We start from the raw sequence: 14,952 nt of genomic DNA, 5'->3' as shown, positions 1-14,952 counted from the left end.
GGGGAGGGACGGGCAGGGGGAAGTTGTAAAGATGGCGGCAGAGCCCGTTCGCTCTTCCCCGGGCTGAGGCGTTCTGCGAGGGTCCCTGGGGCGACGAGGCGGTGTCGGCCGCCCAGCAGCGAGCGGCGGCGGCGGCGGCGCTTCCGCCATGTCTGAGCCGGGGCACTTGGGGGTGAAGCGGGCCGAGTCGGCGCGTCTGCGGCGGGCGGAGCAGCTGAAGCGCTGGAAGGGCTCCTTGACCGAGCTGGAGCCGGCGGCTCCCGTCCGGAGCCGGCGCCGCGGCGGGCCCCGCGTCCGCTTCGAGGACGGCGCCGTCTTCCTGGCTGCCTGCTCCAGCGGCGACACCGAGGAGGTGAAGCGCTTGCTGGCCCGCGGAGCCCGCCTCAACACGGCCAACGTGGACGGGCTGACGGCGCTGCACCAGGTATCCCGGGGAGGCGAACCTCCCTCCCTCCCTCGACCTGTCAGCCCCTCCGGCAGGGATTGGGGGGCGGGGGGGGCGAGAGGGAGGGGAAGGCCGAGCCTTCCACCCACCTCCTGTCCCCCCGCACCTTACGCATGATAGCATTGCCTCATTTCCCATTGCTTTTAGGGTAATGACCTATAGATAGGATGAATGGGGGAGAGAAGAAGGCTTGAAGGGCAGGTCAGCAGAGCCTGCCCACTGCCTTCTAGTGAACTGGGATCAAAGTTTTCTTCATCATTCTTTCCCCTTTTTCCTCTTCCAACACCACCACCACTCCAGTTTTTATTTTCCTGCCTCTTCACCTAGGATTGACCCTTTCACAGGTGGAGTAACGCTATTATTCCTTGTGGGAATAGTCAGCGGTGCACATAGCCTTGTGCCAAGGATCCATGGCATGACTCATACCCTGCAGGATCTGCCTCTCTCCCGTTCCCCTCTCCAATTTTCTGGAAGGGCTGCACTTTCTTTACTGGAAGTAGTCTTAGGTGAGAGCTGGCTTCACTTTACAGACACATCCCCGGCCCTCCCTGGGCACTGTAGGATGGAGAACAAGTAGTGCCTTGTTTTGCTTGTGGATGGCAAGGCGCATGGTGATGGCATTGCAGCAGATGCTGGGCATCAGTGGAACTTGAAATCAGCTAGTTTCTCCTCTGTTCTCCTTGAGTGCAGCCTTTAAAGTCCTTGTGCCAGTGAACATTGCTATCCTTTCTGTGGCTGTGCCAATTGAATCACACTTCTCTCAGCCGTATCTCTTGTAACTTACTGCTTTCTGTCAGCACGATGCTCTTCTCATTTATTCGTTCTGGCAGGGCTTTTGCTATCTGGATAGCAATATCCACCCAAATTGTGTTTTCTTTCTCCTGTTGCAGCACAAATGCAATGTTCTGCCATTTACTGTGAACACACTTACATTCTCTTACCAGAAATCCTCTGGGGGAAGATAAGACCATACAAATAAATTCAGTTAGTTTTAACCTACATTGTCTCCTCTTTCATCCAAAAAGAGAGAGGATTGAATATATGGGCAAACCAGACTTGGCTGGAAATCTCTCCCTCCCCCCCCCCAAAAAAAAAGATCAGTGCAAGGTCAAACTAGTTTGGTAAGTGTAGGCTAAAGTTTCATGTTTACAGTTTAAATTGTGAATTGCCTGAGGAATTTGTTTAATACTAAGATACCTTTTTCGGTCTTGACCTACAGGAGAGTTCATAACTTGATAGAATATGCTTCAGTAAAAACATTATCTGTCACAGCTATTTATAAGAGGGACTTCCCTTCCTTACATTCTGCCCTTTCACTTACACGACTCTCTCCAGAGTTCTAAACCAGGGCACTAGATTGGAAGATACCATTACAAACTAAGAAGCTCCTAGAAAAGTTATATTTGGCCTGGCCATGGTTTCAGCTAAATGTGCTTCTAAAGCATTGAAAGCTACTGAAATTATTATTGTTCTTTGTTAATTTATGAAGCATTGTCAGTAACCTCAAGATTATGATTTGGCTACCGCTTTCCATATAAGAGTTCCTGTGATACTTTTGACTTTCAAAACCTTTTCTCTTGGCAACCTTTACAGAGACCACAAGGTGCCAGGGTCTGAGATAAGCAACATAGAATTCTATTAATAGAATCCCTAATGTACTGCAAGTACCAAAAATATCCTGGGAGGATACTCTTAAAATGACAAAAGCATCTTCATAGTGCAGTAGATAAAACATTTAAGACATTTAGAAATATCTAAACACATGCATGATTCACTTGTCATGCAAACTGAATTTATATGTAATCATATTTAAGTGTTTGATACTGTGAGTGACTAGAACATGTTGCCTTGATATTCTCCTGCAATTTACCCTGAAATGAGAGGTAAAAGTTTCATTGAGTGCCCAAAGAAGACTGGTGTGATCATTTTAATCCATCCTGATAAGTACTGAAGAGCATAAACAAAGTTTCAGTAATGTGAAAAAGCATAAGTTATGCATAATAAGCACATTTGTACTTATTTTGGCATAATTTCGGGCACGGGAATGGTCAAGGAATCATGCAGGGAATGCATCCCTGATTCTTCTTCTTCGATGATCACTCATAGCCGAGTAAGATTGTCTTCCATAAACATGGTTTTAACAATGAGTCCGTATGTGACTGTGGAAGCCAATTCTGGATCCACACATCCTTCCACAGTGGGGACATTGGTTTCTGGGCGGGAGTTGATCACGCTGTGGATTTGCCAAGCATGCCTTCCTCTTAGCACGTTTCTCCCTTGTGTTCTGAGTTCGAGTGCCTTCGAAGTCCATGACACCTTTGGTAAAGGCTGTTCTCCAACTGGAGCGCTCGCAGGCCAGTGCTTCCCAGTTGTCAGGGTTTCCCTGATTGGTGGAGATATGACTACTTATTCACCTTTGAGTTTCATTGCCCAAGAAGCATATATTTACATACTTACATAAAAGTTTTAAAAATGAAGAGCTGCTGATTTCTAGTGTGGCACTAAATGTTCTGCTTGCCAGTAACTGTAGAAGTCAATGAATCCTTAATATAGTACGAAATCTTAATCTGAAGAGTAGTACAGCTTGCCATATAGTCAAATCCTTTTAAGGCCTTACATGTGATGTTCTCTTGGTACACCATATTTGGTAGCACCTTGATAATTCTTAGACTAAAAGTATTGTGATCTCCAAATGTATTTAAAACATAATTGAGAAAAATGGAGCTATGCCTGCTCTTGGGGAAAAGTGTCTGATTTTGCTGCTGGTCACATCAGGTTTGAAAGGATATGACATGTGAACTAGATCTGTGTTTTGTTACACATAGCCAACTGTTATGTTTTGCCAAGCAAACACTTCCTTAATATTAGAAAGCTCTAGAAATGACATTCAACCTTACATGTGGGCTGAAAAGAAAGTGTTGTACCCAGCTGGGGGAAGTGACTGATATAATGGTGACATCCCTCTCCTTGGCTTGGATTTTTGTGTGATCCCACAGAGGTAGGCGTAAATCCTGTGCAATCTTGAGTAAACTGGAAATCATTCCATTCTATTTCAGGGAAGTGATCCCTGGGCTATGTATTGCCTTCTGCTCAGCTATTGGTGTGGAACATACTCTGTTCTGTGGACTTAGCAGTTGTGCTGAATTACTTTATGGTTGAGATCCCTCAGAAGGTCAAGAATCATATGGGAACATCATCTGGAAAATATTCCCACCCCCAAATATTGTGCTGATCATTGTTCTCCTCACTGTGACTCTGTTAGTCTCTGCAACAGGCTGAGCACAAGGAATTCATGCCATGGGCTCTGCTGCTAGCTGCTCTCCATTACTGGCTTTAATACTTGGCAAGCCCACACCTCACATTCTGTGACGTTGAAGCTAGGATTAGAGCTCACCATGTCCTCTTCTGTTTGGTGTGAATTCTTTGCTGCCATACCTAGTGTATTTTCTTCTGCCCCCCCTTCCTGCCTCTGTCAGAAATGGTGTGTAATGAGCGTTCCAAGTGTTTTCTATAGTCACATGGAAGCACTTTATAAAAACAAGAGAATATATTTTTTAAAAAGCTATCAGAATCTAATAGATCCTAGTTATTTTACGGGTGCAATTCAAAGTTCTGGTTTTGACCACTAAAAGCCCTTTAGGGCTTTGTGCCTGGGATACTTGAAGGACTTATTGCCTCCACGTTTTCTTGCCCATATACTAACATTCTCAGCAGAGTTTATTTTTTTGGATGTCCCCTCCATTTTGTGTGTGGTAGATGGCCTCATGGAGGTTGAGCTACTCAGTGGTGGTAACCTGAGTTTGGAAAGCTCTTTTCATTGAGGCTTGCTTGGAATCTGCCTTGATGTCATTTCAGTACCAGACAAGACCCTTGCCCAGGGGTAGGCAACCTAAGGTCCGTGGGCTGCATGCGGCCCAATCACCTTCTCAATCCGGCCTACAGATGGTCTGGGAATCAGCGTGTTTTTACATGAGTAGAATGTGTCCTTTTATTTAAAATGCATCTCGGGGTTATTTGTGGGGATAGGAATTCATTCATCCCCCCCCCCAAAAAAATATAGTCCGGCCCACCACATCGTCTGAGGGATAGTGGACTGGCCCATGGCTGAAAAAGGTTGCTTACCCCTGCCCTTGCCCCTCTCCAGCTTTTAAATCCTGTGTACATTACTTTTATGGTGTGGATTTAAAGAGATCATTGTTTTGTACTCTGTGGAATACTAGATAGGGGGTGCCTATTTAGTAAGAAATTCTCAGTTTTCCTTGCAACTTCATTTTCTGTTATATAACTGGAATCAGCTGCTGATGAAGACAAGCTTGTGTCTATTTCTGAATCTCAGTTATTAGATTTATCAATCTTCCATTATTATCTCCTGGTTGATTTATGTTTACCAGTTGAGTTAGGAATTTTTAAACTTTTTGTAGTTTGCCTGCATTGGATTGGATCTTGTTGTTTTAGAGGTCATTCCTTGATCTCAAATTGAGGTGTACTGCCCAGTTGTAATATTTAATTTCAAACATTCACTTTGGCTGCAATACTAGACCCAATTACTGGATAATAAATCCCATTATGACCTTAATGGGATTAACTTCTGAATCAACATGCCTAGGATTGTGCTGCTAATAGCTGTAGGGCGACAACGTCTAGATTTGAAGATAGAAATTGGGCTCTTTTGCACCACAGTTTGCCTATGTTTTCTGCTCTTGTGAATTCTTTTACCTGCACTTAGGCCACCCTGCCTTGCCCCTATACCTTATTTGTAAGTGGCAGCTAAAGTGGCAGCTATACCAGGGTTGGGACACTGGCTTTGTGGCACTGCCTCAATGTGCTACCCACCCCTTCATGTTGCTGACACAAGGAAGTAGATAGGAGCTGTATTTTTGGAATTCTGAGGAAAGGAGGGTGTTCCTTTCTGTCAGTAAACATACCAGAAATCAGGCTTCATTGGCAGTGTCCACCACTTTTGAAGGGAGAAAAGAACAGGAGACAGTACCATGGCTGCCTCATATCAACCAATAGCAACTATCTTTTTATAGCAGTAGTTCCTCAGCAGTAGTTCCTCAATTGCTCTGGTACCCACTATCAAAAGAAATGGGAAACTGTGGCTAGTGATTGGTGCCACACCAACTGCTGATGGAAACAATCCCCTTTTCTTCCTTAGTAGTCTAAAGATATTTTGTAGATATTTTTAGAAGGTTGATATGGACTCAGCTATTGTTTAAATGAACATGTTTGTTACTTACATGGATGTCATAGTTCAGTTTAGTGGTACAATGTGACATCTGGGGCATGGTAACTTGTAAAGGATTTAAGATTCAGAAAACTTAAATTGAAAAACAACCAACATTTACAAATTTGCTTCCTAAGGACAGTAAATAAAAATATGCAGTGGTCCAATTACAGTTAACCTCCACGTTTTACCAGGATTTGTCACCATCTCTGACTGAAGAATCACCTACTGTTAATCTTCTTTGTGTCAGTGGCCTTTCAGGTCCTCACTGAACTTGGCTCTTGGATATTCTGAAGTACTGAATTGATCTGACACAGCAACTGCTCACCATCCATTTCCGGACTATATGAAAAACAGGCTTCTGTTTTTAACTTGTTCACTTTAGGCTTCTAAGCTACTGTTGTTTCTTTGTAGTGTCTTGATTTTAATTTGATCTACAAAGGTCTCATGAGTATCTTACCAGCCCTGTTTGCATGCAACAGTGAGCCATGTTTAGAAACAAACCATGTCTTACCACAAACAAGTAGCATGATTAAGCACCGTGTGTTTCTACACTCACCTCACTCTTCCTTTTGCCTAGTCAAGAAACAAAACCCTGAAGCAGCTGGCTTAGCATTATGTTACTTTATGTGTTTTGTTTGGAGAGAAACCATGAGCACTGATTTGCACAAAAAGCCAAGCCAGCCACTCCAGTGTTTGTATTACTAGCTAAGCAAAAGGAGCAGTGGAGCTGTACAATTGAGTAGCATGTGCTGCCATATTGAATCTTCAGCCTGAATGTGTTTAGGATTGGAGTACAAGCCCTTTGAAGCAGCAGATGCTCTAGTTTCTTAGAAGAAAGAGTCTGCTCAGAATCTTGCTCGTGCCACCGAATGCCAGGGATAGTGCATCTGTAACCCACCAGATGTTTGGCTCCCAATTCCCATTGATTGTAGCCAGCATGGCCAGTTGGCTGGGATGATGGGAGTGGCAGTACAACAACACTTGAAGGGCACCAGATTGGAGAACGCTACTGTAATGTCAGCATAACACTTTATTTCTTTTTTTGTGTGATGTGGCATTGATGTGTGTCTTGGGGTTTTCCCTCCAAACCTTTTGTGCTGGGAGGAAAAAGAATCAATCTGAATGGCTGCTGTTTGCTCTTAATTGTGTTATTGAGCAGAAGACAGAAATGTGAAAGCCCTGGGGATGAGGTTTGCTCCCTCTCCCTTTTGAGGTCTGCAGAAGAAAAAAATGGAAATTAGGTATGTGAGAGAAAAATAACTGCTCTCATGAAGTAATTTCTATTTCAAAATATGAAACACTTCTCAATGTTTCACACTCCTGCAAATATTTGACACAATTTAATAACTTAACGAATGACTTCATTACTATGACATTTTACTGAATTACTAAAAAGAAAAAGAAAAAGCTTACTTAGGATTGTGTGTTGGCACTGTACTTTCCAATGCTGCAGAATACAGAACACCTTCAGGTATTTGGTTCAGGAGTGCAGTCTGGGTGTCTGCCAAAGATGTTGCTGATGCTGGCAAAGCCATTATACAGCATAGTCTTTGCTTTCTACTCACTTTGGATTCCTGTTCTACATTAAGGGAAAAAAGCTAAGGACACTTGTGTGAGGTCAACATGCGCTCTTGATCCGTGCCCATCATGGTCAGTGAAATCTAGTAAGAGGGGATCAGTTGATTGATTGAATGAGTGCAGGGGGTGGTTAACTACATGAGGAAGTTATGCCAACCACCTTGAAAGTAGTGGTAGTGTCACCTCTCCTGAAGGTCAGGTAGTGATAGAGTCACCTTCCTGGACCAAGAAAAATACCACCTAGTCTTTAATATTCCCTTTCTGGGTAATGTGATTGAGAGGGTGGTGGACAATCTTTTTGCAGGTATGCCTGGAGGAAGCAGATTGTCTAGACACATTTCAACACTTCATTCTGGCTTCAGGCCTAGAAACAGCCTTGGTCATCCTGATTAATTAATTGGACGAGAGGGTGAATGTAGCCATTTTAAAATAAAAAAATTCCTTCCTGTAGCACCTTAAAGACCAACTAAGTTAGTTCTTGGTATAAGCTTTCGTGTGCATGCACACTTCTTCAGATACACACTCCTTGGATCGCCTAGCAGATTTCAACACCAATGACCACGGTGTCCTTGTGGAAGAACTTTGAGGACTGGAAACACTGTACTACAGCAGTTTCTCTGCTGCTTCTAGGCACAGAAAGTAGCATCAGTGACTGTTGCTGAGTTGCTCAGGGGCTATCTACTGTGCTATTTAGCATCTATATGAAACCTTGTGAGCCATCATCCTGGAATTTGGAGCATGGTACCATCGTTAGGTAACTGTCCATAGCTTACCCAGTTAGGCTGTCTTGTCAATCTCGTTATGTAAATAGGGAGAGCAGGAGGGATTATACACAATGAGCTTCCTGTCATTCCTTATTTATTACATTGATTCAATTCAGATGTCATGTTCTTAGTCATATGAGCCGGGGTGGGGGACCTTCGTGGCCTGGTAGGCTGGAACTTTTTCTCCCATGCCTACGGGCCAACATTGACAGGTGGGTGGAATCGCCCACCTGCCAATTATCTGCTATCATAATGATGTCAGGTGATGGACAGGTGGGTGGTCCCCTCCAATTTGTCAAAGTGGGAGTGTTACTGCCCATCCAGGATTGAACTTGACACATGTCAGCTTGAGCGAAACTTTGGGCTCACATGCTTCACCATTCTCTCTCCTGCAAGTGTGGAACAGTACTTTTGCAACGTTTACTTCTGCTTTCTGAGAATCCTGTCTTGTTATGTATGAACCAGAGGTTGTGATTTAAAACACTGATCAGTTTCAAAACAAGCCGCGTTTAAGTTACGTGTGACAGAGCTGGCTTGTTTAGTTAGAGTTTATTTTAAACCACAATGACTGGGTTGTAATAACAAGTCAAGATTGTCTGAAAGCAAAGCTAAACACTGCACAGATCCTTCTCCCAGGTGCATGGGAGAGGTCAAGGCTACATCAAGCCTTGCTTGGGCTCCTACCAGTTTGTGAACATAGCATGAATCATGGTTTTGTATGAATATGAAAACCAGTTCACTGCCTTTGTGCTAACTTATATTTCTTTTGGCATTGTGCATAATTTCATTCTTGTTAAAATATAAGCATTAGCCTATTGTTGGTTGCGAAGGGTAGCTTCCACACATGAGAGGTGATAGGTGCAGTGAGTAGGAGTGAGTCAGCAGAGAGTGACAAAATAACCTATGTGGACTGCACTGTCACTCTTACTTGAATGTCAGTTCTAAAGTTCACTAATGACACAGCTTTAAAATTGTTTCATTGCTCTTTTAAGGAGTTATACAAGAGTAGAAATTCAGTTTAAGAATGTTCAGGATCAAGCAGCACTTAATGTAATATGGATTTCTTTATGCTAATTCTAGAAGATATTAAGTAGCCCATTAGAAATTGCCCAGTGGCCCACTACTGGCCCACTGTCTACCTGCTCTTTCAAATAGAAGAAAAATAACTGCATATATTTGCTTACAGGGTTGACAGTTCAGTTTCTGCAGGAGAAAAAATGTCTAGCTCTTAGCTGCTATCTCTGGACTTCATTACATATATTTTTATTTTATATGCTGTCCTGACATATGAATACTCTCAGGGCACCTTATACAATAAAGCCAATAAAAACATTAAGGCAACAATAAAAAGCTTAACCGGCAAACAGAACAATGCCTGGTATATGCTTCTGGAGTGGGTTAGGCTGTTGGAAGACTACTGGTAGTGGTGTTTCCTCCGGCAGTTTTCTTATTCTTATTACTGTTAGCTATTTTTGCCATAGGCAACTCAAAATGACTTTTAAAAAGCACTGCTGAAATGAAATGGATGAGTGAAAGTGGGGGTGGCCAAAGATCCACTGGATCCTAAATGACATTCCAGCAACTCGAGAGAAGTCAAATACAGGCCTTTCTTCTTCCCCTACTTTCTCCATGAGCTGCAGGGTTGCAGAGGTGTCAGTGGCTCTGCACCCTAGTCAGAAGTTAGGATTGTTTCCTAACATAGTAAATAAAGCTAGTGGCAGTAAAAATCAGCACGATTTAAACATATTTATTCATGGGCTATTCCCTCACTTTCTGTTAGCTTTACAGCTTTGCTTCCCAGCCACACGTGATCACCATGCACATGGACTCTGTTCCCCAAGTTTCCCTTGCAGCTTGTTTTTGCCGCCGTTGCCGCCACCAAATCGTCAACTGAACACCTGTTGTATGAGCCTAGAAATAAAATGTTTCAGGTTCTGCAGTGTTCTTTTCATTCTATTGCAACTATCGCAGCATGCTGCTAATAACTCTAAGGCTCACTGTCAGTTGGGAAGAATGTTATGTTGTGGCATTGGCATGGCTCAGCGGCAGAGCTAGAAGATTAAAGGATACAGAAGTGGCAAATAGAAATGATTTCACAGTACACGTTTGGGAAAATATTTAATGAGGAGCTCACTGCAGAAATAAAGCAGTCATTTAAGCTGCTTATAAGATATTAGATGGTCAAGATTATATTTTTCTATCCTTGCAATCAATATAAAATGTTCCTTGAGGGCCTTATCAAACACTGTAGATCCACTGGTGCAAGAGACTTATTTTGAAAATGTGTACCCTGCCCTTTGGCCAAAAGCCTTCCCAGAGTGGCTTACATACAGTCAGCTAAAACAAGACTTCCATGCATGCAATAGAACTTCTTCTTCCTTTATCCTTCACCCTCCTGTGTTCCTGTAGAGTTAGCTTTGGAGAGTTAGTGGACCCTGTAGAGCACATTTTGGGGGTACGTGGTGGAGAGGTTTGGATACAACCCTTTGTGTTGGCACGTGGAAGTGCTGTTAAATTGGCACCTGCTAAACGGACTCTCCAAAATATTTCGGCCATCTCTAAGACTAATATAAGTTTTGCCTCATTTATCTTGTCAGGCACTTTGTGTTTGAAAATGATACCATTTTTCTTACTTATGGAACTGTGCACCCTCATGGGCTTCTGAATATGTTTGTTTGCTTTTGGTTATACATGAAGTTCATAGACATTTCTGTCATAGGATTTTTGAGTAAGTTACAGGAATATGTCATTCAGTTTTACATGCATCAATAAATACCAGAAGCATCAAGCCAATGAATGGACTAAAAATACGTAGTCACTGAGATTAGGTGGCCTGGCTTCCAATGATAGGGAACTCTCTAGAGCACATGGACTGCTCACAATGCAACAGAAATGTGTTACATCACCTAAGGGCTAATGAGCACATGGTTCATCACCTGGCAAAAAAGGTTACTTTTTAAAAAATGGGGGTGGGCGTCTGGAAAAAAAGATGGTTGCAAACCTGCCCGCCATTGCACCCAATGTCCTTTGACTATATAGGATTTTGTTTTCAGGTGCGATCTCTGAAACATAACCCCTGTGTAAGTTGAGGGCTTACTGTATTGCAGTCTGGGGCACAGTTTGGAGGAGGCAACAACCTGACCACCCCCACATCTCAGGTGCTGAGCTCATTGAGGCAGGCCACACCCTATTGGTGTCTCCATTTCTTTTGCTTATAGGTTTAATGAAACAAGCTCCAAAGTAGCTGGCATTAAAATAGCTATATTTCAGAAAACAAAATTGTACCACATATTTTTATCTTATTAAAGTAAGTTTGGAGAGGTTCCAAGCCTTGGACCAGATTTCAAGTTTCTGAGAAAATCCTAGGTTTCACTTTATATGTGCTGTATGATTTGGGTGAAGTTTGAACATGCAAATGCAAACATATAGAAAGAATTTCCCACAATAGTCCTCCCTGTACTCATACAGCTGAAAATAATTGTAAGCGCAAGGTAAATGTTTTGTTGGGCACAGTGCCATTAAATTCTTGACTGATTTTATTTTAACAATAGCATTTTAATCCAGTGTTACAAGGCTTGCGATATATCCATAAGCCATCTGTATGTCAATGAGGTATGTGATTACCATTTTAAGGGGGGAGTGAACTTCAATTTGAGTGGTGTAATAAATGACCTGTCATTGGCAGAGGGAGGTAATATGAAGGATGACTAGTAGGAAAGCATTTTGAAAGAATGGGTGTGAGATGGCCAAGACTATTGTGTCAATAGTAATATAACCATTGACTGTGTACTGTGTACTGACGTTCAGCAGGGGTGCCTGGGAAATGTTTGCAGCAAGTTCTGACTATCTCCTGAAAAAACATTGAGAGCTGCCTAGACTGAAAAAATATTTGACAACTGTATTCCTCTCTGTTGTTGTTCAGAGATTTACCTGACTACTTTCTGGCAGTGCTACTTCTGATGAATGTTCTGAGTGGTGAGCTCTGTGGGGCATGAAGGCAAGGGCATACCTTCCAATGCTGACAATTGCTAGTGGTGACAGTTGCAAGGCTATTTTGGGAGTTTTATTCCTTCGTTCTTTGAACTCATGTGTCTGCTCCCAGACACTGTTAACCCTGACACTGTTCAGCTGTCGGGAGGCTTGCTTTATGTGAAAGATGCTTGCCCATTCACCATTCAAATTAAAATAAAGAAGTCGCTTCTTTGAGTGAAACAGAAATAATCACAAGCTCCGTTCTATCACACTTTCAGTGGCTTTATTATGGTGTGTGTGTGTGTGTGTGAGAGAGAGAGAGAGAGAGAGAGAGAGAGAGAGAGAGAGAAAGAATTAAATCCAGATGAGTGGGTCCAGTTGTATGGATGTTCCCAACTTAAATCAGAAATTAGATTTTTGCAGATATATACATTTAGAGAGTCAAAGCAGTATACTTGGACCATGGGGTCTGAATCTGCATCTAGGCCATGAAGTTCACGGGGTGACCCTGGGTCAGTGTCAAACTCTACCCTAATTCAAGGAATTGAGATGTATGGATAAAATGGGCTAACTCCTCCCATTTTATCCTGAGAGAGAGTGGGATATGAATGTAAAGAAGAAATAGAACCCAATGACACTGCTTCCCAAATCACTTGGATTGTATTTATTGCATAGATTAAGTTATATAGTCTTTAGGTTGGATGCAGAGTAGAACTCTAGTAACTGGACACCAGGGCTGGCCCAGCCATGAGGCAAGGTGAGTCGACCACCTCAGGCAGCAGGATCCACAGGGGCAGGTGGAAGTGATTTTCCTGCCCCTAAAAAACCCTCCCTGAGGTTTGGATGATCCTGCTGAATGGGGTTGTCTATTGTGTGGGTGTGTGCTGAAGATGAAGTAGAACTTCAAAACTGGGCCAAGGAATCTTCAGTGAGCAGCTGTTTATCTGGATCCAATTCTTATAATTAAAATGTACAAGGTTTGATAATCAAATGAAACATTTATTAAACCCTTTTAGTGTAGTTGTTCGTCAGCAAAAGTGTGGTAGCCATTTGTGGTCGCTATGATCGGGATGCAAAAGGTAGAAGGAATGGAGTTGTCTCCATAATTTCGACCTGATGCTAAAGAGACAACCTATTGTTATTGTTGTCTACATATTAATATTTAAACTGAAATGCTTTCTCTCTCCAACAGTGCAAGCTGATGCGTTGGAGACTTCAAATAATTGCCAACTATGTGGCCAGTTCTCTTTTTGTTCACACATCTTCACTGAAGCATGGTGATGAAGGGCAAATGTAGCAAGTTCTAATTCAGAGAGCTTTTAAGCATCTTACCCACAGAGGTTATGAAGTGCTAATTTAGTGATCCATAAAGAATTAACCAAAGTAGTTTCCAAACATCTGTGTTGTAGCTAAATGGTATGAGTAGTTGATTTTTCCATTTCTTCTGAATACCTTTGCATCTCACTATTTTAAATGTGGAAAAACAGTAGCCAATGTTTTCTAAAATTAATAACACTTTTATGCCCAAGATTCCAGGAAAGTGTTTAGTGTCCTCTCTTCATGTATAGCGTACATCAATCCCTGAAGTGCTCAAACATGACCATTAAAAATAAATACTTCCAAAGCATAGGACTACAGTTTTGTTTAATGTTTTGAATCTACTATATCCACAAATCAAGTTATTGTATTGTATATTCATTACAGGAACAGGTGGGGACTTAATTTTGTTTGTCTTCACTCCAGTTTCCATTCCTTAGGAATGAAGTGGGATATTGACTACTTATGACCAAGGCAGTAAGCGATCCAAAGGAATCTAGGCTTTTATTTTCTTGGATCTCATAAGCTTTCTTAGAACCCAGTTAATCCAGTAATTTGTGGAGAGGGGGGACATTTGCAGTTCCTTTGGCTGATGACCAATCTGAGTGGCTACAGTTAGCCACAGATGTTTTGTAGTGTGGATGGAAGACACTGAATTGGATAAAAAGAATTGGGTAGAATTACTTCACTAATTAGCAGACTCGTGTGTATTACTAGCAACAAAATCTCTGCAGAATTGTGACATGGTGTTGCAGCACATATGTGATGCATTGAGACATGGGAATTTGTTTTTTTAATTCAATATATTTGTTACTCACCCATCATTGTACACATACAATCCCATTGCTAGAAGCAGTTGTGGCGGGAGATGAAGGGGAAAAAGTTTTTTGATATGTTCCTGTTGCAAAGCAATCCCTAGCAGCTAGAGTGAATGCAGGTATTCATTGGAAAGGTCTGCAGTGAGGGAATTCCATGTGCCCCAACCATAGTGGTTCTTTTGCAGTCTAGTAACTTATTATGCCTTGGCTGTTAGTGTTCACTTTGTAAATGCATGATCTGGCAACCTAAATGAAAGGCTTGTAAATGCATGAGGCATTTTTGGATTACAGTTCACTTTTCTTGTGTAACAAGCTTCCACTTTCCTTTTTTGATAGGGTATGTTTGGGTCCAACCCACTGTCTTTCTTTCTTTCTTTCTTTCTTTCTTTCTTTCTTTCTTTCTTTCTTTCGTTCTATCAATCCATCCATCCATAACCTCATAGTAGTTTTGTAGCTAGCTAAAGGAAGTAGTGGTGGGCTGCTTGGTCCTGAATTCTTAGTCCTGCTAACTGCTGTTATCTTTATATGATATAAACTTACCTGCTCCTTTTCTTCAGAACCCAAGTGAACCTCCAGGTGCATTCTCTATTTGGATCCAAACCACCTTTGAAAACTGCCTGTTTTCAGTATTTGATCAAGAGATACCTGAAGCAAGGAAATACACATTGCTTATTCACTGCCCTTCCCCTTGAAATGATAAATATGAAACTGTACACATGTCTTTAAATAACCTTTTTGTGCCAAAAATTAACATGGTATCTAATTGCTACAAATCATGTTAATGTGTGAACATGAGACTCAATAAAACTTGGAAGTATCAGGCCTTCC

General features: G+C 42.1%; 1 protein-coding gene across 6 annotated transcripts in view; it reads left to right on the top strand.

Moving 5' to 3' along the window:
- Window positions 1–14,952, top strand: part of PPP1R12B (protein phosphatase 1 regulatory subunit 12B) — a 105,081-nt gene continuing 90,129 nt past the window's right edge. For 2 of the 6 annotated variants that reach the window (XM_081194674.1, XM_081194673.1), the window contains exon 1: window positions 2–424. In XM_081194674.1, coding sequence (XP_081050800.1) covers window positions 149–424 — 276 coding nt within the window. In that variant the 5' untranslated portion in view covers window positions 2–148. Of the gene's footprint in view, window positions 425–14,952 lie in introns of all 6 variants that reach the window. The other 4 variants (XM_081194677.1, XM_081194676.1, XM_081194678.1 and 1 more) reach the window with 3 other exon arrangements.

This window comes from Podarcis bocagei (assembly GCF_964188305.1).
Source record: "Podarcis bocagei genome assembly, chromosome: 5".
Lineage (NCBI taxonomy): Eukaryota > Metazoa > Chordata > Lepidosauria > Squamata > Lacertidae > Podarcis > Podarcis bocagei.
Note: the sequence above shows the minus strand (reverse complement) of the source record. Positions and strands in the feature narration are given on the sequence as shown.